At 43.3% G+C, this 24,506-nt stretch overlaps 1 protein-coding gene across 4 annotated transcripts in view; it reads right to left on the bottom strand.

Annotated features, from left to right (window-relative positions):
• Positions 1-4,282: 4,282 nt before the first annotated feature.
• The window catches only part of jag2b (jagged canonical Notch ligand 2b), a 318,921-nt gene continuing 298,697 nt past the window's right edge, over positions 4,283-24,506 (bottom strand). For all 4 annotated transcript variants that reach the window (XM_059960819.1, XM_059960812.1, XM_059960807.1 and 1 more), the window contains 4 exons: positions 18,257-18,505; positions 11,642-11,773; positions 9,097-9,253; positions 4,283-7,517 (listed from right to left, as the gene is read on the bottom strand). In XM_059960819.1, the coding sequence (XP_059816802.1) occupies positions 7,066-7,517; positions 9,097-9,253; positions 11,642-11,773; positions 18,257-18,505 (990 nt within the window). In that variant the 3' untranslated portion in view covers positions 4,283-7,065. The remainder of the gene's footprint in view (positions 7,518-9,096; positions 9,254-11,641; positions 11,774-18,256; positions 18,506-24,506) is intronic.

Genomic DNA, 24,506 nt, shown 5'->3' with positions numbered 1-24,506 from the left:
CACCTATAGGTGTTGAAGTTTTGGTTATATGCCAAATCTACACATACTTCTAAGAATGCAGTGATGACGGTTTACAAAGCGCAAGAATATTCCAATTGTGGGGCTCCAATTTTTTGCTCCTGTACAACCCTAGCAGTCCCCATGTGGTCACCCCTCTGAGGCTGCAGTATCTAATTCTTGATAGTCTAGTTGTAAGGATCCCTGCCTGTCATTCAGGAGACCAGGATACAATTCCCCATCGGGAAGGATATTTTTAGGGTGGCATGGTTGTGTGATGCTTTTACAGTGTTAATAGTAAGATCAGGGTTCAACTCTGGCCAGTGCCTGTAAGGAGTTTGTACGTTCTTTCCATGACCATGTGGATTTCCTCTGGGTGCTCCGGTATCCATCCATATTCCAAAGCCGTACAGGTTAGTAAGTTGTGAGCATGGTATGTTGGTGCCAGAAGCCTGACAACACTTGCAGTCTTGTCCTCAGACTGTATTGGTAGTTGACACAAACAAGGTGTTTGCTTGTTTCAATGTACATGTGACATTTTTATTTTATGCACATCACCAGCATGCCTTTTAATGAAGCTCCTCAGTCAATGGTAGTCAACAAACCAGTCATATATTTAATTTGTTTTTGGATTTAGGACGCTGCTTTTGATTTCAACCATATAATCAGGAGATTCTGCAGATGCTGGAAATTTTGAACAAAACAGAAACTTCTAGAGGAACCCAGCAGGACAGGCAGCATTTATGGAGAGGGACAACCAGGCAGAAGCCAGAATAAGGAGGGGAGGGGAGGGGAGGAGAGAAAAGCCAGCAGGTGATAGTTTGAGACCAATTGAAGGGAAGGGGGTTGAAGTAAAGAGCTGGGAGGTTATAGGTGGAAAAAGAGCTGAAGGAGGAGAAATCTGATAGAAGAGAATGGACTATGGGAGAAAGGGAACCCAAGGAAAGGTAAAAGGAGAACCACAATTAGGAATAGAAAATGAGGGAGGGGAGAAATTCAAATTCATCAACCTTCTCCCTCATTTGGTCTTTCCAAGTTTGTACTCCTTCCACCCTCCTTATCCCTTCTTTTCCGGTCCTGATGAAGGGTCTCGGCCTGAAACATCAACTGCTTAGAGCAATATATCACAGAAAAAGACCTTTGAACCCAATTAGTCTTTGCTGAACTATTAATCTCTGTGGACCTGCAACTGGACCATAGCCCTCTGTAGTCTTCCCATCCATGTACATTCAACATTCTCTTAAATGTTGAAATCAAACCTGCATCCACCATTTCTGCTGGTAGCTTGTTCCCTCTGAGTGAAGAAGTCCCTTCCCCCACATTCCCTTTAAACATTTCACCTTTGACCTATGACCACTCATTCTAGTCTCACCCAACCTCACTGGAAAAAGGCTGTTTACATTAACCCAATCTATACTATTCATAATTTTATATATCTCTACCAAATATCCCCTCATCCATCTATGTTCCACAGAATAAAGTCCTAACCTATTCAACCTTCCCCTAAAACTCAGGTCATCAGGTAACATTGTTGCACTCTTTCAATCTCATTTACATCTTTCCTGTAGGTAGGTGACCAGAAATACACACAATACTCCAAATCAGGCCTCACCAATGTCTTATATAATGTAACAACCCAACTCCTGTACTCAATACTTTGATTTATGAAGGCCAATGTGTCAAAAGCTCTTAACACCTTATCTACTTGTGTGACTACTTTCAAGAAACTATGGACCTGTATTCCCAGATCCCTTTGTTCTGCACTCCTCCGTGTTCTGCCACTCACAATGCAAGTCCTACCCTGGTTTGTCCTCCCAAAGTGCAAGAGCACTTGTCTGCATTAAATTCCATCTGCTGTTTTTCAAACTGGTCTATATCCTGCTGCAAACTTTTAGCCGTCCTCACTGCCCACTAAACCCACAATCTTGGTGTCATCTGCAAATTTGCTGGACAGTTTTTCTGCATTAGCACCCAGCTGACCAACATCATACTCAGCACCAATCCCTGTGGCACACTAGTCAGCCTTCCAGTAAGCAAGGGAACTATTTACTACCACTCTCTGGCTTCACCCACAAAGCCAATATCTAATCCAATTTACTACCTCACCTTGAATGCCAAATGACTGAATCTCTTGACCAACTTACCATGCAGGACTTTGTCAAATGCCTTGCCAAAGTCCATGTAGACAACACCCTCTGCCTTGCCTTCATCAACTTTCCTGGAAACTTCTGTGAAAAACTCTTTAAGTTGGTACAACATGCCTTCCATGCTCAAAGCCATATTAACTATCCCTAATCATTCCATTTATCCAAATAATTATATATATGTCCTATCCCTTAGAATACCTTCCAATAACTTACCCACTACTGATGTCAGGCTCACCAGCTATAATTTCTCAGAACCTTTCTTAAACAACAGAACAACATCAGCTATCCTCCAATCCTCTGGCACTTCACTTGTTGCTAAGGATTTTATAAAGATCTGTACGAATGCCCCTGCAGTTTCTGCACTAGTTTCCCACAAGGTCCAAGGGAACAACCTGGGGACTTATCCACCCCTCTTTTGTCTTAAGACAGCAAACATCTCCTCCTCTAATCTGGTCCATGACCTCACTGCTGTTTTACATCACCTCTATAGACCATATCAATCTCTTGACTAAATACAAATGGAAAAAATCCATTTAAGATATCCCCCGTCTCATTTCGGCTCCTTACATTGATGACAATGCTGATCTTCAAGAGGACCAATGTTGTCCCCTGCCTAGCTTTTGCTCTTAATATATCTGTAAAATCTCGTCTAATTAGTCCCCTCCATAGATGCTGCCTGACCTGCTGAGTTTTTCCAGCATTTTCTGCATGATGGTTTGAACTGTTACTTAGTGCTAGAAATATTCAATACAAAATAAAGAGGCAACTCTGTAAAAGGCATCATGAAGACCTCAAGAATGCATCAATTATCAAAGGTTCTCACTATTCAGGGCATGCCATCTTCTTGCAACTACCTTAGGGCAGGAAGTGCAGAAGCCTTAAGTCCCACACCAGCAGGTTAAGCCAACAGTCACTTCCCTTCAACCATCTGGTTTAAGAACCCATCATGAAACCTCATCACTAGTTTAGCAACACTACGACACTATGATGGTGGTACTGTAACATAGCAATTTAGAAAATTGCTTTACAGTACCAACGATCAGAATTCAATTCTCGCTGTCTGTAAGGAGTTTATATGTTCTCCCCGTGACCACGTGGGTTTCCACTGGGTGCTTCTGTATCCTCCCACATTCCAAAGACATGTGGATTAAGGTTATAAGTTGTAGGCATGCTAGTTTGGCACTGGATACATGGTGACACTTGTAGGCTGCTCCCAGCACATCCTTGGACTATTTTGGTCGTTGATGCAAAATTACACATTTCACTGTATGTCTTGATGTGCATTTGACAAAGAAAGGTAATCAGTCTTTAAGCTTTGCAGTAAAATGGGAATTTGGATGAAACTCCTCAGCCCGAAACATCGACTATTTAGTCCTTTCTATAGATATTGTCTGACCTATTGAGTTCACCTAGCATTTTGTGTGTTTTCCTCTGGATTTCCAGCATCTACAGAATCTCACTTGTATTGTTTTCTTGTTTTAATTGCATTCTTTCTTTTAAAAATTGTGCATGTGTACAATTTACTGAGTTTTTCTTGCAAATGTTGCTTATATGATGTTACTTGCCTGTGATGCTGCACAAGTCCAAGTCCTGACGGCTGGAACAGAGTCTGTGAACCCGCTGGGGAAGGGTGGCCCAATCTCCGCAAAGTCACGAGGGCTGTGTACATGCATGGGTGGTGTCAGGGAGGTAGGTACAGGGACTTTTGTTGTTGCTTGTTATGTTTTGTGTTGTGTTCTGCCGAGCACTGTGGGCATGCTATGTTGGCATCAGAATGTGTGGCAACACTTGCGGGCAGCCCCCAGCACATACTGAAGTGGCTTATGTAAGCTACACATCTCACTGTATGTTTCTATGTAAATCTAAATCTGAAATCTGAACAAGCAAGCTTTTCATTACAACTCTGTGTGTGTGTGTGTGTGTGTATATATATATATTTGTGTGTAAACACAACTTTGACTTTTACTTTGTGTGATACACTGCGATATCCATGTGTGATGGTAGAGTGCCAATGCACTCACTGCCCTGGGAGCTTACAGAGGAACTATAAGCTCTTTTAGGAATAACCAGGCTGGCATTATCCCAGTGGTTAACTCAGGGTTAACTGGCAACCTAAGAATGCACAAGACACACTGGGAGACGTTAATATAAAACGCTTTAATAAATAGGGTTTTTTTTTTAAAGTTACCTCTAAGAACATATCAAACAAAATGCAGTATATGAACAGAGGACTTCTGCAAGGCAAAGCAACATCCTTATACAAAAAAATTACAACTTTATTCAGACTTCCTGCAATTTTACTTTCCTTTAAAAATCAGCCAGCTTTTTTTTGTAATGTTTTCATCCCTTTTATTTAAAGATCACCCTCCATCTCTCACAATGCAACTGACATTAATAAACGTGATTTAGAAGGAAAAGCCTCTTGTCCATAATTTAGACAAAATTTATAGAGTTTTCAGAAACAGCTTGCCAATTAGATATTTGAAAGTGAAGCGAATGCTGGGTTACATTTCATTTCTTTTTAGAAAGATCTGGATTTAACTCAAGAGTTTGCAATAAAGTTTAGTTTATATAAAAAATACACACAAAAAACAAGAGTGTAGTATTTAGATTCCTCCCAGAAATGGGTCCATTTACCATGCAGAAAGATACTCTCGTCGAAAATATATTCACAAACTCTTTTGGAGTTGCTTTTTTTTTGCACTGGAACATAAAGCAAAAACTTGTACATTTTTTAAAAATATAGAAAAACAAACTGATCCCTTCATTTTTTTGTCATATGCTCAAAGCAGAAATATATATTTTTTTACACAAAGTAGGCTTTTCCAGCAGAGGGCTCACCGACAGAGTGAAGGAGAGAGGTAGGAAACAGAGGATGAGGTGGAAGAACCAGGAAGCCAAGAGTCTGAGGGAATAACTTGTGTGTACTCTGTTCCTAACTTTCATATGCCTGAATTAATCTCTACTTGACAATGAGGGTACAGACTAGATAATGGGAGAGAGTGTGCATACAAGGCGCCAAGAAATAGGAAAGATATTTCAGAAGGTTTGGCCATCTATGTCACACAGGCTGAAAATATATGACCATCCACTCTGCCTCTGTAAAATGAAGACTTATCTTCCAGTGGTAAGCAGAGTGGCGTATGTAAGTAACCTGGGGCAGGAGGGAAAAGAGTGTTCTGCTGCCTCACTCTCTTATTTTCTCCACACCTTCTCCCCCCCCCCCCACCCCCCAGTAAGAACAGAAGAAAATGCTCCTAATTTCCAACTGTGCCTTCACTGTGATATAAGTGTCTCAGTACACGCTCTCCTAAAACCAGGCTGGGAACGGCGGCGAAACAAGTTGTCATTTTTGTACAGGCTAACTGAACTTTCAAATTGATTTACTGTTCAGATTTCTTTTTAAATGATATAGTTTTGATCTTTAGTGATGGTAAGAAATAGGGCAAAATAAAACAACGTGTGAGAGAAATGCCACCAAACTCCCTTTTCTTTCCCCAAAACATAAATTAAGGAATGGCATCTAAACAAACTTGAATATCTTTAAGTTATTCAATCAAATATACACAGATTCTTTAAATATATACATATGTACAAAAGTTTTGATCATACACTTACAATTGTTTATTATAGGTCAGTATGGAAGGTACATAGTTCACAATATATTTATATATATATTTATATTTTTAAAAAATCAGCAGATCAGACTTTGACGGTTGCTACAACAATCCAGCCTCCAGGTGCACACACACCCTTCCAATACTGTAATCACTCCTAGGTTCCACTGACCTCAAGAGCAAAGATAATGCAAGAGCATCCATTGGCTGCCCCATTATGGGATTGTGCTGCATGCAAACAGTTACCATTAAAGTCCCCCAACAATGACTGCGCTCTAAGGTAACTCTGCAACATGCAGGTCCCGTCCAAAGGGGAGGAGGGGAGTTGGCTGCTACAAGGCACTTTTAAGTGGTGATTCCATCTGAAAGGGGAAGCACTGATCACCCAATTTGTTTCTGTGTCAGTCAGCTGATCTGCTTCCACTACAACCTCCCTCACTCTCATCGAGCTACCAAGTCTTTGGAAGCAACCGTCTTATACTCCCACCAAGGCTGAACTTGGTGGTGACGATTCCTGAGCAACGACAAGATCTAGACCTGTTTTGCGACTGCTATCCTTCCCCACCTTTCTCTGCACTTCACACACAAATGCACCCCACCCCTCCCTCCTTACCTTATCCTCCTTCCCCGGGCTGGGGCAAGCTAGCAACTTCCCAGAGGCAGCGAGTTCAGGAGGGAGCAGGTCCACCTATGTCACTGGCACCAGGTGAGGGGTGGTGGGAGAAGGGGTGGTTCTGGGTAGAAGCTTGTATAAACCTACAAGTCCCCCACATTCCACCCCAGCTGGCCCACAAAATCCAGAGAGCCAAGAGGCCAAGCCAGCAAGGTCAGGATTATGGAGTGCCGTGTGCCCGTAGGTGCCGATGTACAGAAAAGAAAGATACACCGCAGTACTACAAGCCAAATATCCATTTGTAAACAGTACATGAAGCTGAAAGAGTACGCTTACGGTGACAGAAAACAGGCAAAGCTTGGTTCCTCATTCCTCTGGGATCCGCAAGGTCCGAACCTGCCCACCCCACCCTTCCCCCATGAACTGTCATGAGAGATTAATACCAAAAATAGCAACTAGCAAAGAGATCTTGACACTGGACAAGTCACCAATAATTTATACAGAATTTGAAAAGACAATGGTAAATAAATGCTCTATACACAGCAGAAGAGACACTGATTGAGTATGAAGACTTTAACAAATGTTTTCAGTCTTAACACAATGAGGTGTAACAAGAAATCTCAATATTCACCTCCCTTTCTGTTTGTTTTTGAAAGGAAAAAAACTGTAGGCACAAACAATTCCCCGCTACTCACACAGAGAGATCCTTATCACCTTCATGGTTCATTGCATTCACATTTTTCAGACAACGGTTGTCCCGTTTGCTTGTCCGATGTGGCTGCCTGACTGGAGTTAACTGTGTCGAGTTTACGTCGCCTTTCGTAGGCAAGAATGTTATTGTACATCGCTGGGAGGGGCACTTGTCAACACTCAGCTCCTCCACCTCCTCGGTGGACATCAGAGACCGGCTATGGGGAGCCATGAGGTTCCTGCACTCGTACTGAAGGTCCCTGTTGCTGCAGGGTTTGTCAATGGGGTTCCTGATGGGCTTGAGGGGCTCCCACTGATTGTTGACTGAATCATCCGTGGGCGGGCGGCTTCTCTCCCTCTCTTTTCGCCGCTTCCGCGTCCACCACACACAAATGCTGATGCAGATCAGCCAGATCGTGCTGAACACCACGCTCAACACGGGGACCAGGTATGCTGCATGGTTGGCGGGGGGGGGGGGGAGGGAGAAGGAAGGGTGTGGGGGAGGAAGAAGGAAGGGTGTGGGGGAGGGAGAAGGAAGGGTGTGGGGGAGGGAGAAGGAAGGGTGTGGGGGAGGGAGAAGGTGTGGGGGAGGGAGAAGGAAGGGTGTGGGGGAGGGAGAAGGAAGGGTGTGGGGGAGGGAGAAGGTGTGGGGGAGGGAGAAGGAAGGGTGTGGGGGAGGGAGAAGGAAGGGTGTGGGGGGGAGGGAGAAGGCAGGGTGTGGGGGGGAGGGAGAAGGAAGGGTGTGGGGAGAGGGAGAAGGAAGGGTGTGGGGAGAGGGAGAAGGGAGACAAACAAGTTTTGAGATAACTATTACTGAAAGTTTGGTAAAAAGAATGATTTATCTGTATGGATAGTCTGTAAAACGAAGTTTCTCACTATAACATAGTACATGTGAGAATAATCAAATTAACTAATCTATTGCTCTATGCCATGCTCTGTCTAGTACCTATGCAGATGCCTGAACATGCTGTTACTTACTGTCCTGCCTCTACCAGCTTGCTCCAGATGCCAACTCCACTTTGTGTGGAAAACCTTAGCTCTCATACCCTCTTTAAACCTCTCTCCTCACCTTAAACCTGTGCCCTCTAGTTTTATTCAACCCTGCTATGGTAGGATAAACAGACTCTGGTTACCCATCCTCTAATACTGCCACATACCCCTCTCATGTCACCCTTCAGCCTCCTTTAATCCTGGGAAAAACAGACCCATTTTATACAACACGGGATTTTGCACAGATACTAGAAATCTTGAGGAACACGTACAATATACTGGAGGAACTCAGCAGGTCAGGTAGCATCTATGGAGAAGAATGAACAGTCAATATTTCCGGCCACAACCCTTCATCAGGATGGGAAAGGAAAGGGGGCAGTGAGGGGGAGTGCAGGAATATAAGTTGACAGGTGAGAGGTGAGAGGGGAAAGGTGGGTGGGGAAAGGGGGTTGAACTGAGAAGCTGGGAGGGAAGAGGTGGAAATGGTAAAGGGCTGAAGAACAAGGAATCTGATTGGAGAGAAGCGTGGACCATGGAAGGAATGAAGGAGGAGAGGAATCAGAGGGAGTTGTTCTCACGCTTTCTCTTCTCTTCAGTCTCTCCTGCTAACTCAAGATATCCAATTATTTCTGCACCCTCTTTAGTTTAATCATATCTTTCCTGTACTAGATCTGCACCCCATGTCCCAAATGTGGGCTGACTAATGTTATGTACAACTATTACATGATGTCCCCAAGTCTTTAAGAGGCAACCCCCACATTATGGCTGTTCAGTTTACCAAAATTCAACCTCACAGAATTCACAAATCACTAAATTTGATCTCATGGAATATATATCGAAAAAAATAAATCAATAAAAATTGCACTGTGAGGAGACCACCACCATCTGCACTGGGTCAAGCTCCAATCTTATGTTTGTCCTCCAGTCTGTCTTACATATGAGAGAATAATGAGACAGATCTACAGGGATTACTTTCAGTCTAACAAAAGGGGCAGTCAAACAGATCTGTAGGCAACAGGAGTAAAAAAAAAGTCAGCATTACCTGGTTGGGGGAGAGGAATGTATGCTGTCTCTATCTTCACTTCGACAACCGCAACCATCACAGTGCTGTTTTGCCACTTAGTGATGCTGTCAACCATGTTTGTCACCACCTCCCTGATCAGGGCTCCATCCTGGTCCTCAGCCTGCGGGGTGAGCGACTGTGGTGTTGGAGAGATGGCAGAAGAAAGAACCTGAGAATTGGTAAAACAGGCAGACAGCCAACTGTCTGTCCAGCAACACACCACACCTACAGACTGGAGAGCAATCTCAACAACAATCAACTGCACTAGTGGGCATCTATCTGCCCACAAACACCTCGCTGATCTTTTCCCAACCCTTTGGAGGGGTTGAGGAACTAAACCCCTCTCTCTACACTTGGGGACACAACATACTGCAGAGGCTGGAGCAACACAACAGGTCAGGCAGCATCTGTGGAGGAAAATGGACAGTTGATGTTTTGGGTCAAGACCTTTCATCTGGACTGAAAGCTGAGGGGAGATAACCAGTATAGAAGTGGGCAGGAAGAGGAGCATGGACTGGCAGGTGATGGATAGACCAAGGTGGGGAGGGGAGAGTGGAAACTGTGACAGAGGTTGGGAGGTGAACGGTATTTGTATATTATTGTCACATGTACTGAGGTACAGTGAAAAGCTTGTCTCACTTGTTCATACAGATCAAATCATTACGCAGTGCAGGTAAATGATACAAAGCGCAAGATCATAACAAGGTAGATTGTAAGGTTGCAACACCTTTTCATTAAAGAAGTCCATTCAAGTCAGATAACACTGGATGAGAAACTGTCCTTGAGCCTGGTGGTTTGTGCTTTACAGTGGTGCAGATGGTGGGATCTGATAGGAGAGAAAAGTGGAATATGTAACCACACAAAGGAGATGGGAACAGTGGGAGTAATGTTGGTAATGGGCAGATGCAGTAGGGAGGGGGAAGGGGGATTGGGGTTGGATAAACTGCTCCCCACTGTCCCCTCCCAATTTACCCAGTTCCTCCTATTCTCACCCCAGCACTGAGGGATATAATGAAGGAGTTTCATAGTTTTTCACCACATCCAGTTGAGTTGCCTCTTCAGATTAGGGGGTGGGGGAAGAGAAGAACAGCAAGGACTGTGTTTGTGGGTTCCAACAAAACTGCACGTTGTATCGAGGGAGTTCCAAGATTATCTCTATTGGGATATCGAAAGAGGCAGCTCTCCATCACCCTGAAAGTCTGGAAAAGACAACATGCATAACTTTCATTTTCAATATTCTCACATACTGAGGTGAATCACTTGAGTTCTCTACCCCCGAGATCACTGGAGGTATTCAGGTTAGGAAATAACCTGACAATCAGGGAAGTGAGGTGAGGCAGAGACCTTGGGCAGATCACCCATTATCATACCGAATGATGGAGCAGGACTGAGGAGCACCAAATGGCCTACTCCTGCTCCCATTTCCTTCTGTTCTTACAAAGCCAGGTCAAGAGGGGCAGGGGCTGTGATGGACAAATTTAGGAGACATCGGATGACTATAGGGCAGATGGAGCATTAGTGAGGAGAAAGGCCTTAACGAAGCATGGAGTCTCACTGAGGGAGTTGTGAAGTGTGGTGGGGTGGGGAAGAGAGGTGGCGAAGGGGCTGCTGGACAGCAGAAGTTTTGTCCTCCCACAATCAAAGAAAATGGAATAGCCATGGTTGCCTTCCTTGGTCGGAGAGTCAGGAAGTCACAACACAGCTGTAAAAAAAACTTCAATCTGACTGCACTTAAATTATTGTGTAGAGTTCGGATTGCCCCTGTCAGAGGAAGGATATGAAGACTGTGGAAAGGTTTAGTCAGGATGTTGCCTAAATTAGAGGGTATGACCTATAAGGAGATACTGGATGAACTTGGGTTATTCTTTCTAGAGCAGAGGATCAGAGGCAGAGGGGAGATCTGATAGAGGATTCTAAAATTATGAGAGGCATAGATATTATCGACCATCACAATCTTCTTTCCTGGGGTAGAAATATCGAACAACAGAGGATATTATTTAAAGATCAGAGAGAGAAAGGTCTAACTGTGACATGAAAGGCAGAGTTTTTATTTTATATGCAGGTGCCTGGAATGTTGTAGTGGAAGCAGGCAGTTCAGTGGAGTTGAGGTTTTTAGATATACACTTGAAGATGGAGGGAATGGAGGGAAACATGATAGACCAGAAGATATTTCGTATAAATTGGCATCAAGATTGGCACAACATTGTGAGCTGAATGGCCTGTACAGAGCTGTACTGTTCTATATTGTATGTATCAGTAGGGGCAAGGTATTCAAATCTTTAATGTTACACTGTCATTCATTTAGAAAAGACCAATCTGAGTAGATTTACACAAAATACCACACAAAACCAGTATGTCCCGATACACGCCAGGAAAAGCTGCTCCTCTTTTCCACAGAAATACTCTATCAGGACTCTCACACAATCGTCACCCGCACAGAGTGAAACACGGCGTATGCTGGAGAGAACCTGTAGCTGGTGTGATCAGGAACAAGACCAGTTGGGTGCTGGAGGCAGTTACTTACAATGGCCACTTCCACTGCACTGTTGGTGGCATTGGCGAAGTCACACAACACAAACAAGGCCCGTTCCCTGGACAGGCTGCGTAGCGTGGGCAGGTATCTCAGCTCCCAGCAGATATATTCCACCGTGATGCCCTAGAAAGGAGAATATGAAGTTATTTCTAGAGGCACACACTACTCCAGCAAATTTCACAACAACATTTCTTGAATACTAATAGAAATAAAGATTCAGACATTGGAGGTGCAAAGGGACTTGGGAGTCCTTGTGCTGGATTCTCTGAAGTACTTTTATCACTCGGTATTATTTATTTACTTTTCTATTATTAGCATGATTTGTTTTCTTTTGCACATTGATTGCTTTGTTATAGTTTTTATAAATTCTATTCTATTTACTTTCCTGAAGTTCCTGCAAGAAAATGAATTTCAAGGTAGTATATGGTGACATATACGTACTCTGACAATAAATTTACTCTTGAACTTTGAGTGGGTAGTAAGGAAGGCAAATGCAATGTTAGCATTCATTTCCAGAGGACTAGAATATAAAAGCAAGGATGTACTGCTGAAGCTTTATAAGGTATTGGTCAGACCACAGTTTGGGTATTGCAAGCAGTTTTCGGTCACTTATCTACGAAAGCATGTGCTGGTATTGGAGAGGGTCTACAGCAGGTTCACGAAAATGATCCCAGAAATGAAAAGGTTAACATATGATGTATTTAATGGGTCTGGGCCTGTACTTGCTGGAGTTTAGAAGAGTGGGAGATCTCATTGAAACAGAGCAAATATTTAAAAGCCTTGAGGTAGTGTACACGGAGAGGATGTTTCTAATAGCAGGAGAGTTTTGTACCAGAGGACACAACCTCAGAATACAAGGATGTCCCTTTACAACAGAGACTGAGGAACTTCTTCAGCCAGAGGGTGGTGAATCTGTGGAATTCATTGCCTCAGGCAGCTGTGGAGGCCAAGTCATTGAGTATATTTAAATCGGAGGTTGATAAGATTCTCTATTAATAAGGACATCAAAGGTTACAAAATGAAGACAAGAGAGTGCGGTTGAGAGGGACAGGTTCTCCCATGTATTCATCATGATCATTTTTAAAGCTTGCATGATTTCTCAGTTTAGTGAAAATATTTTTGAAGAACCAAAAGAAATTCACAGTTATTTCCTAAAAGAATAAAAAGCCAACTTCAGTTGGAGTTTTTTTTAGTAACATTTATTTGAATCAGTATCATGTTTTATATAGAGCTTTTCTTTCTGCATTATGGTTTGGCTGATCATTTTGATTTCGTACATCAAGAAAGAGTGGTGGAAGTTGTACCAAAAAATGAAATTCTTAGAGGAACATGGAAGTGGTTTATTAAATGTTGCCTGAGAATGTATGGCTGTACCTGACAGTATTTTGCTTCTTCAGATACAAGAAATAATATGGACAGAGAATTATTATATTTGTGCTTCTTTAAAATGATAAAATGATTGGCTCTTGAGAACCAACTTGGGGTAGAGATAAGTACTCTAAAGTATGAGGGGTATAGATAGGGCATATGCAAGCAAGCCTTTTTCCCCACCGAGTCTGGTCAAGTCTAGAACTAGAGGTCATAGGTTAAGGGTTAAAGAACATAGAAATCTACACATTACAGGCTCTTCGGCCCACAATGTCGTGCCGACCAGGTAAACTAGCCTAGAAACTGCCTAGAATTTCCCTACCACATAGCTCTCTATTTTTCTAATCTGCATGGACCTATCTGAGAGTCTCTTCTACTGCCATCACTGTGTGAAAAACTTACCTCTGACATCCTCCTTGGACCTACTTCCAAACCCCCTCACATTAGTAATTTCAGCCCTGGGAAAACGTCCCTGAACAATTGTCACATTTCTGCCGTGCATTCCTTGAGAATATCAGCTCCAAATTTATCCTCACAAGTTTCTGCCTAAAAGCATATTTCCCCAGCCCAATTAATTAAGTTTTCCAAAATTCTCTGTTCCTATCCCTCTCCAGCACTATAGTAAAGGGGATAGAATTGGGTTCACTACCTTGAAAATACTTTCCCACCGAGAGATCTGACATCCTGACCAGGTTCATTTCCCAATACCAAATCAAGTACAACCTCTCCTCTAGTTGGCTTATCTACATATTGTATCAGGAACCTTTGCTGAACACACCAAGCAAACTCCACCCCATCCAAATTCCTTGCTCTGAGGAGATGCCAGTCAATATTATAACCATATAACAATTACAGCACTGAAACAAGCCATCTCAGCCCTTCTAGTCCGTGCCGAACACTTACTCTCACCTAGTCCCACTGACCTGCACTCAGCCCATAACCCTCCATTTCTTTCCTGTCCATATACCTATCCAATTTTACTTTAAATGACAATACCAAACCTGCCTCTACCACTTCTACTGCAAGCTCGTTCCACACAGCTACTACTCTGAGTAAAGAAATTCCCCCTCGTGTTACCCTTAAACTTTTGCCCCCTAACTCTCAACTCATGTCTTCTTGTTTGAATCTCCCCTACTCTCAATGGAAAAAGCCTATCCACGTCAACTCTATCTATCCCCCTCATAATTTTAAATTACTCCATCAAGTCCTCCCTCAACCTTCTATGCTCCAAAGAATAAAGACCTAACTTGCTCAACCTTTCCCTGTAACTTAGGTGCTGAAACCCAGGTAACATTCTAGTAAATCTTCTCTGTATTCTCCCTATTTTGTTGACATCTTTCCTATAATTCGGTGACCAGAACTGTACACAATACTCCAAATTCGGTCTTACCAACACCTTGTACAATTTTAACATTACATCCCAACTCCTATACTCAATGCTCTGATTTATAAAGGCCAACATACCATTTACCATGCATGTCCTATTTGGATTATTCCTACCAAAATGTAGCACCTCACACTTATTAGCATTAAACCCCAACTGCCATTGTTCAGCCCACTCTTCTAACTGGCCTAAATCTCTCTGCAAACTTTGAAAACCTACTTCATTATCCACAACGCCACCTACCTTAGTATCATCTGTATACTTACTAATCCAATTCACCACCCCATCATCCAGGTTATTAATGTAAATGACAAACAACATTGGACCCAGTACAGATCCCTGAGGCACACCTCTAGTCACTGGCCTCCAACCTGACAAACAGTTATCCACCACTACTCTCCGGCATCTCCCATCCAGCCACAGTTGAATCCATTTTACTACTTCACTATTAGTACCTAACAATTGAACCTTCCTAACTAACCTTCCGTGCGGAACCTTGTCAAAGGCCTTACTGAAGTCTTCATTAGGGAAGTTAAAAAATCACCTATCACAACAACGCTATTATTATAACACCGTTCCAGAAGCTGGCTCCCTATCTGCTCCTCAATGTGTCTATGACTATTTGGGGGAGGGGGTCCAGTAAAACAATACCCAGTAGAATTATTGCCCCCTTCCTGCTGTCTTCCACCTACACTGATCCAGTAGACAATCCCTCCATGACTTCCTCCTTTTCTGAAGTCGTGATACTATCCCTGATTAGCAATGCTTTGCCACCTCTTTTGCCTCCCTCCCTGTTCTTTTTGAAATGCCCAGCACACTCAGCAGCCATTCCTACCCCTGAGACATCCAAGTCTCTGTAAAGGCAACAATGACATAGCTCCATGTATTGATCCACACTCTAAGTTCAGCCACCTTGTTTATGATACTTCTTGCATTAACATATACAAATCTCAAACCATTTAAAGCTTAAATGTTAAAGGAGAACTTGAGGGTGAACTTCTGCACTCAGAGGGCAAATGAGCTGCCAGCAGAAGTGGTAAATTTGGGTTTGATTGCAACATTTATGAAAGGCTTAGATAAGTACTTGGATGGGAGGGGTATGGAAGGCTACAGACAGATGCAGGTCAATGGGACTAGGCAGAATAAGAGTTTGGAATGGATTAGATGGGCAGAAGGGCCTGTTTTTGTGTTGTAGTACTTTATTGCTCTATGAAATCAGCCATGATAAAATGGCAGAGGAGACTCAATGGGCCAAATAGCCTAATACTGCTTACATCTAAACATTTAATCAGTAGATGTGCTGATGGATCACGGTACAAGGTGAGAAACAATGCATATAGAGAATCAAACATGGTAGGTGACACTCAAAATGCTGGAGAGACTCAGCAGGCCAGGCAGCATTTATGGAAAAAAAATATTTGGGCTAAACCCTCCAGCAGGACTGGAGAAAAAAAGATGAGGAGTAGAGTTAAAAGATGGAAGGGGAAGGGGAGAGAGAAACACAAGGGGATAGGTGACACTGGGAAAGGGGGAGGGGTGAAGTAAAGAGCTGGTAAATTGGTTGGTGAAAGAGATACAGGGCTGGAGAAGGGGAAGTCTGATAGAGGACAAGGCCATGGAAGGAAGAAAAGGGGGGGGGGAGCACCAGTGGGAGGTGATGGGTAGGCAAGGAGATAAGGTCAGAGAGGGAAAAGGGGATGGGGAGTGGTGAAGGGGGGGTGGGGCTATTACTGGAAGTTTGAGAAATCGATGTTCATACCATCAGGTTGGAGGCTACCCGAGCAGAATACAAGGTGTTGCTCCTCCAACCCAAGTGTGGCCTCATCGTGAGTGGAGGAGGCCATGGATGGACATATCAGAATGGGAATGGGAAGTGGAATTAAAATGGGTGACCACCGGGAGATCCTGCTTTTTCAGGCAGATGGGAGCGTAGGTGCTAGGCGAAGCAGTCTTCCAATCAGTCAGGTCTCATTGATATTCAGAAGGCCACAACAGGAGCACCGGACAGAGTATATGACCCAACATACTCACAGATGAAGTGTCACCTCACCTGGAAGGACTGTTTGGGGCCATGAATGATAGTGAGGGATGTGGTGTAGGGACAGGTATGGCACTTGTTCCGCTTTCAAGGGTAAGTGCCAGGAGGAAGATCAGTGGGGAGGGACGAAAGGACAAGAGAGAGTCTTGTAGGGAGCATTCCATGCGGAAAGCAGAAACTGGGGGCGGGGGGAAGAGAAGGAAAGACATGCTTGGTGGTGGGATCCCATTGGAGATGGCGGAAGTTCTGGAGAATTATGGAATTATATGCTGGGCACGAAGGCTGATGTGGTGATGGGTGAGGAGAGGAGGAACCTATCCCAGGTAGGGTGGCAGGAGGATGAGGTCAGAGCACATGTGCATGAAATGGAAGAGATGTGGTTGATGGCAACATTGATGGTGGAGGAAGGGAAGCCACTTTCTTTGAAAAAGGAGGACATTTCCTTCAATCTGGCATAAAAAGCCTCAACCTGAGAGCAGATGTGGCAGAGGCGAAGGAATTGAGAGAAGGGAATGGCATTTTTACAAGCAACAGAGTGGGAAGAGTTATAGTCCAGGTAGCTATGAGCATCCGTGGGTTTATAACAGACATTGGTAGATGAGCTATTTTCAGAGATAGAGGCAGCGAGATGGAGAAAGGGGAGAACGTGTCAGAAATGGATCAGGTAAATTTGAGAGTGGGGTGGAAGTTGGAGGCAAAGTTGATGAAGTCAATGAGCTCCGCATGGGTGCAGGAAGCACCACCAATGGAGTCGTCGATGTAGCAAAGGAAAAGTGGGGGATGTACACCAGTGTAAGCTTGGAACGTAGACTGTAGGTGATGGCTGGTTTAAAGGGGCAAAATTTAATATGATCTTGAAGGGCCAATTTATTTTTTTAACACCAGGCCCTGTTCTTGTCTCACAGCTACAATTGGGCAGGAAGTGCAGAAGCCTGAAGTCCCACACCACCAGGTTCAGAAACAACTACTTCTTAGACCAATCACTACCTTAAAAGAGCAATAGTAGGACCATGTTGGACTACAATGGAGTTTGTATCACATTCTTTCTATATTTATATGACCCACATTTCATGTGCTTAATTTGCTTTTGCTGAATGGCTCATCTGTATCCTTACAACAGAAAACAGTACAGGCCCTTCAGCCCACAAAGTCGTGCCATTCTTTTAACTTATTCCAAGATCAGTCAAATCCTTCCCTTCCACATAGCCTCTTTTTTCTCTTTCATCCCAATACCAAACCACATTTTCGTGCTTACAAATCCCCATCAGCATCCCTTCTCTGATCCTTGATTGGATCCCCATGACAAGGCTACTCCCTTGTCTCATGCCCCCCTCCTCCATCAAGGGGTACAATGGGTCTCGCAAGCAACGCCTGAAAGTAACTGGGTGGGCACTCATTACATCATTCCACTGTGATGATAAAACCATGAAACAAAAGAGCAGAATTAGGTAATTTGAGTCTACTCCACCATTCCATCATAGCTAATTTATTATCCTTCTCAACACCATTTTCCTGCCTTCTCCCCTTAATCTTTAATCTCCTTACCAATCAAGAATCTATTAACCTCTGCTTTAAATACACCCAATGAGTTGGCCTCCACAGCTGTCCGAGACAGATTTACCACCCACTTGCTAAAGAAGTTTCTCCTCATCTCTGTTCTGAAGGGATGTCCTATTCTGAATCTGTGCTCTCTGGTCCAAGACTCTTCCACTATAGGAAACATTCTTTATGTCCATGGGAAGAGAGCCTCATCACAGGTCCCAACACCAAACATGAGCTGAATCCTGGTGCCACAAGGCCGGCCAAGAGACCTTACCTTTGGAACCTTCTCCTTGTTGAAGTGGAGCGTAATCTTGGCGCAGTTGTTGTCCAGATGAGGAGCATTGGGCTGGCATGTGGTGTGTACAGGCAGTGCAGACTGGGGGTTACACTCCCCCCAGTCCGTGCATGGAGGGGAGAAACACTTCAGCCAGGGGCTGACCTGGCATGTCTGGCCCTCCGGGCATAGGAAGTTTTCGTGGCCTGGCCGATCTTGCAACAAGCAGGACTTCTGGCCACACCATACCTGATGGAACAAACAGAAGCAAATGTGGGTTAACATCACTACTGGGGGACAATCAGTGTCCAGTCCTCACTGAATACACCCTGATCAACATCACAGCCACTAAACCTGAAGCCAATCGAAGAGCCACTTGTGGGAATCATAGCAAAGAAACTGCAAATACTGACAACAATATTATTGCTTTATTAATGTCACGTGTACCACACCACACCACCAGGCTCAGGAACAGTTACTAACCTACCATGATCAGGGGGTTCTCAACTGGTGTGGATAACTTCACTCACCTCAACTCCAAACTGATACTACAAACTAAAGACCAACTTTCAAGGACCCTATGACTCACGTTCTCAGTATTATTTATTTACTTGTTTATTCTTATTTGTACAGTTCGTCATCTTTTGCAAATTGGCTGTCCGTCATTGTAAATTTTTATTGAACCTGTAAGTATTTTTCCTGTAAATGCCTGCAAGAAAATGAATCTCAAGGTGACATATATGCATTTTATAATAAATTTACTTTGAACTTTGAGATAGTGAAAATGTTCTGCTTGCATGCCATCCAGACATATCATATCACACGCAAGCACTGAGGTAACAAAAGGAAAAACTGAATACACTTTACAACATGCAATCGTCGATCAGGAGTCAATTCCTGCTACCGCCTACAAGGAGATTGCACATTCTCCTCATGACCGTATGGTGTGGGACCCAAGGCTCCATCTCCTTTCTCCATCAATTTTTGCATCATAAAGGTAGGTGAGCCAGGGCACTGACCAAGAGTGGCACAGTTGCATAGACGTTAGTGTAACATTTTGCACTGCCAGTGATCATTACCACCACTGTCTGTAACTTCATGACCATGTGGGTTTTCTCTGAGTACCCCAGCTTCCTCCCACATTCCAAAGACATGCTGCTAAATTTAGTGAACTGTGGGCATGCTATGTTGGCGCTGGAAGCATGGTGACACTTGCACACTGCCCAGCATGATTCTTGCTGATTTTATTTGATGCAAATGATGCATTTCATTGTATGTTTTGATGTACATGTGATAAATAAAGCTAAGTTTATCTGATCTTAGAATGTAGAACAAGCCTGGCAATTATTTAGGTCTTCCTGGATGATGAATAGGTTGGGTCAGTTTATCAGGGATTAGGGTGTAAATTTTTCTTGTAGTTTAGCTTTCCTATGCCTGCTTGTGTTCTTATTTCACCTCTATGTGTGTAATCATTCAGTGAATTTTCTAGTATTGTAGTAAAGCTATTTACAGTATGTATTTTCTAGAAACGAGAGTCAGGAAAGTATGGCATCTGGTCTGTGCCAGACTATTTAAACTGCTTACTCCCAATGACCTGCACGGGGACCATAGCCCTCCATATCCCTATCCGAACTTCTTTTAAAGTTACTATTGTTCTATATATGATTGTACATGTTGACGACTCGGGCCTGAAAGCCACAGATCCACCTAGTGGGAGTCTGGCGTCAGAACAAGGACTGAGCCTCAAAGCCACAGTGTCTCCTAATGGGTGTCGGGGGCCAGTCAACAGATGATATTGGTGGGCTGGTTCTACACTATATATAATGCATATTCTGCAACGTTGTGTTTTTAAACTTTCATTCTATATGTGTTTGTTGACTTGTATGTGAGAGGACTGGGCATCAAGCTGCAGAGTCGTTGGGTAGAGGGGTGGTGGGCATCGGGACTCTTATTACATGATTGTGACCTTGTGTGTGACTGTTGGTAATGTGTCTTTGTACCTTGACCTCATAGTAAAACCATTTTGGTTGGCTGTTTACATGTATGGTTAAATGACAATCAAACTTGAATTGAATTAAACATTGAAATTGAGCTTACATGTACTTGTGCTGGCAGCTCATCCCATACTCTAAAAACTGTCTGAGTGAAGATGTTTTCCCTCATGTTCCCCTTCACAACAAGATCTAGGTGTTCTTGTACATCAGTCAATGAAAGCAAGCATGCAGGTACAGCAGGCAGTGAAGAAAGCTAATGGCATGCTGGCCTTCATAACAAGAGGAATTGAGTATAGGAGTAAAGAGGTCCTTCTGCAGCTGTACAGGGCCCTGGTGAGACCCGACCTGGAATATTGCGTGCAGTTTTGGTCTCCAAATTTGAGGAAGAACGTTCTTGCTATTGAGGGAGTGCAGGGTAGGTTCACAAGGTTAATTCCCGGAATGGCGGGACTGTCATAAGTTGAAAGATTGGAGCGACTGGGCTTGTATACACTGGAATTTAGAAGGATGAGAGGGGATCTGATTGAGACATATAAGATTATTAAGGGATTAGACACGCTGGAGGCAGGAAGCATGTTCCTGCTGATGGGTGAGTCCAGAACTAGAGGCCACAGTTTAAGAATAAGGGGTAGGCCATTTAGAACAGAGATGCGGAAAAATTTTTTCACCCAGAGAGTGGTGGATATGTGGAATGCTCTGCCCCAGAAGGCAGTGGAGGCCAAGTCTCTGGATGCATTCAAGAGAGAGTTAGATAGAGCTCTTATAGATAGCGGGGTCAAGGGATATGGGGAGAGGGCAGGAACGGGGTACTGATTGTGTATGATCAGCTATGATCACAGTGAATGGCGGTGCTGGCTAGAAGGGCCGAATGGCCTACTGCTGCACCTATTGTCTATTAAATCTTCACCTTTCACTCTTAACCTATGACCTCTGATTGTAGTCCCCACCTTATCCATGCCTCTCATAATTTTGTATACTTCTATCAAATCTCTTCTCAATCTTCTACATCCCAAGGAATAAAGTGCTAACCTATTCAATCTTTCCTTACAACTCAGGTCCCAGCAACATTCTTGTAAATTTCCTCTGTACTCTTTCAATCTTAATTACATCTTTCTTGTAGGTAGGTGACCAAAACTGCACACAATATTCCAAATGAGGCTTACCAATGTCTTCTACCACTTCAAGATCATAACAAGGTAGACTGCGAGGTCAAGAGTCCATTGTATCACACAAGGGAATCATTCAACAGTTTTATAACAGTGAGGTAAGAAGCTGACCTTGAACCTGGTGGTTTGTGCTTTTAGGTTTTTGTATCATCAGTTGAAATCATCCGCCAACTGGAAATTCCAGATGCAAACCTAATGACTATCATCAATCTGATGCAAAAGAGAAGAGGGAGAATATCCACCAGGGTGGGTGGGGTCTTTGCAACTTTTTCTGATCCTGTGCAGTGGCAGCCAACATAATCAGAGCTTGTAAACTCAGCCAGTGCCATCATGGGCACTAACCTCCTAGCATCAAGGACATCTTCAAAAGAAGATACCTCAAAAAGGCAGCATCCATCATTAAGGACTTTCACCATCCAGGACAGATTCCCTTCTCATCATGGAGGTGGTACAGGAGTCTGAAGACACATTAAATGCATGTATGTATACACACACACACATGGACAGCAAACACTGAATGGCACAACCGTTGCAGGAATTGCATCTGTGCTGAGAATGGATTGGACACTCCCAAGTCAAAATGGGAAACACTTGAGGCAGTGGAGAAGGAAAAAGCTAAGATTCTGTGGGACTTCTAAATACAGGCTGATAAGCAGGTACTAGCCAACCAACCAGACACAGTAATACTAGACAAGGGACAGAAGAAAGCAGTAGTAATAGATGTGGCAATCTCAAATGAAGATAAGATCAGGAAAAAAGAATACGAGAAGCTGGAGAAGTACCAGGGCTTAAAAGAGCAGATAGAAAGGAAGTGAAAGGTTAATGCCAGAGTAATCCTGGTGGTGATAAGAAAATTTGGAGCTGTTACACCTGAACTGGGAAAATGGCTCCAACAAATCCCAGTAGAACCTCTGAGATCTCAGTCCAGAAGGGTGCAGTACTAGAAACAGCAAGGATATTGCTCAGAATACTCAAGCTCCTGGGCCTCTGGTAGAGGACTTGAGATTGAGGGGAAAATACACGCACTCACGCACGCACACACACACACAGTCTATAAAAAGTATTCACCCCTTTGGAAGTTTTTATGTTTTACTGTTGTACAACAGTGAATCACAATGGATTTAATTTGGCTTTTTAGACACTGATCAACAGAAAAAGACACTTTTGTGTCAAAGTGAAAATAGATCTCTACAAAGTTATATAAATTAATTACAAATTAAAAAAACATAAAATAATTGATTGCACAAGTATTCAGACCCCTTTAATATACACATCAAACCATCACTGGTGCAACCAATTGGTGTTATAATTCACAATTAGTTAAATGGAGATCATCACATGCAGTCAAGGTGTTTCAATAGATTGTAGTAAAAATACACCTGTATCTGGAAGGTCCAACTGCCAGTGAGTCAGTAACCTGGCAAAAACTAGACCATGAAGACAAACGAACACTCCAAGCAACTCCACAAAAAGGTTATTGAAAAGCACAAGTCAGGAGATGGATTCAAGAAAATTTCCAAGTCAGTGAATACACCATTGGAGTACAGTGAAGTCAATCAAGAAATGGAAAGAATATGGCACAGCTATAAATCTGCCTAGAGCAGGCCATCCTCAAAAACCGCGTGACCGTGCAAGAAGGGGACTAGTGAGTGAGACCACCAAGAGACCAATGACAACTCTGAAGGAGTTACAATCTTCAGTGGCTGAGATGGGAGAGACTGTACTTACAACTGTGGCCTGGGTGTTTCACCAGTTGCAGCTTTATGGGAGAGTGGCAAAGAGAAACCCACTATTGAAAAAACTCATACTTAATCTTGGCCAAAGATTGCTAGAAGGCATGTTGGAGACTCTGAAGTCAGCTGGAAGAACATTCTATGGGCTGATGAAACCAAAATTGAGCTTTTTGGCCATCAGACTAAATACTATGTTTGGTGTAAGCCAAACACCACACGTCATCTAAAACGTATCATTCCTACCAAGAAGCACTGTGGTGGCTGCATCCTGCTATGGGATGCTTCACTGCAGCAGGCCCTGATAGGCTTGTGAAGGCAGAGGGTAAAATGAATGCAGCAAAATACAGGGAAATTCTGGAATAAAACCTGATGCACCCTTTCTTTTCCAGCAGGACAATGACCCCAAGCATAAAGCCGAAGCGACACAGGAATGGCTTTAAAACAACAAAGTTGATGTCCTGGATTGGCCAAGTCAGAGTCCAAACATCAATCCAATAGAGAATTTGTGGCTGAACTTGAAAGGGCTGTTCACTTACGATCCCCATGCAATCTGACAGAGCTTGAGCAGTTTTGTAAAGTACAGTGAAAAATGGCAGTGTCCAGATATACAAAGTTGACAGAGACCAATCTACACAGACTCAAGGCTGTAACTGCTAGCTAAGGTGCATCTACTAAATACTGACTTGAAGGAATAGAATCAGAATCGGGTTTATTAACACCGGCATGTGTCGTGAAATTTGTTAACTTAGCAACAGCAGTTCAATGCAATAAATATAGAAGAATAAATAAGTAAATCAATTACAGTATATGTATATTGAATAGATTAAAAATCGTACAAAAACAAAAATAATATATACTTAAAGAGTGAGGTAGTGTTCACGGGTTCAACATTCATTTAGGAATCTGATGACAAAGGGGAAGAAGCTGTTCCTGAACTGTCCCTGAAGTATGTACCGTTAAGGTTTTTGTACTTCCTACCTGATGGTAACAGTGAGAAAAGGGCATGCCCTGGATGCTGGGGGTCCTTCATAATGGACGCTGCCTTTCTGAGACACCGCTTCCTAAGATGTCCTGGATACTTCGTAGGCTAGTACCCAAGATGGAGCTAATTAAGTTTATAACCCTCTGCAGCTTCTTTTGCTCCTGTGCAGTAGTCCGCCTTACCAGACAGTGGTGCAGCCTGTCAGAATGCTCTCCATGGTACATCCATTGTTTTTGAGCATTTGTGTTGACATACCAAATCTCTTCAAGCTCCTAATGAAGTACAGTTGCTGTCTAGCCTTCTTTATAGCTGCATTGATATGATGGGACCAGGTTAGGTCCCGAGTGATCTTGATACTCAGGAACTTGAAGCTGC

Source organism: Hypanus sabinus, chromosome 2 (genome assembly GCF_030144855.1).
Source record: "Hypanus sabinus isolate sHypSab1 chromosome 2, sHypSab1.hap1, whole genome shotgun sequence".
Lineage (NCBI taxonomy): Eukaryota > Metazoa > Chordata > Chondrichthyes > Myliobatiformes > Dasyatidae > Hypanus > Hypanus sabinus.
This window is presented reverse-complemented; position numbering and strand designations above follow the sequence as displayed.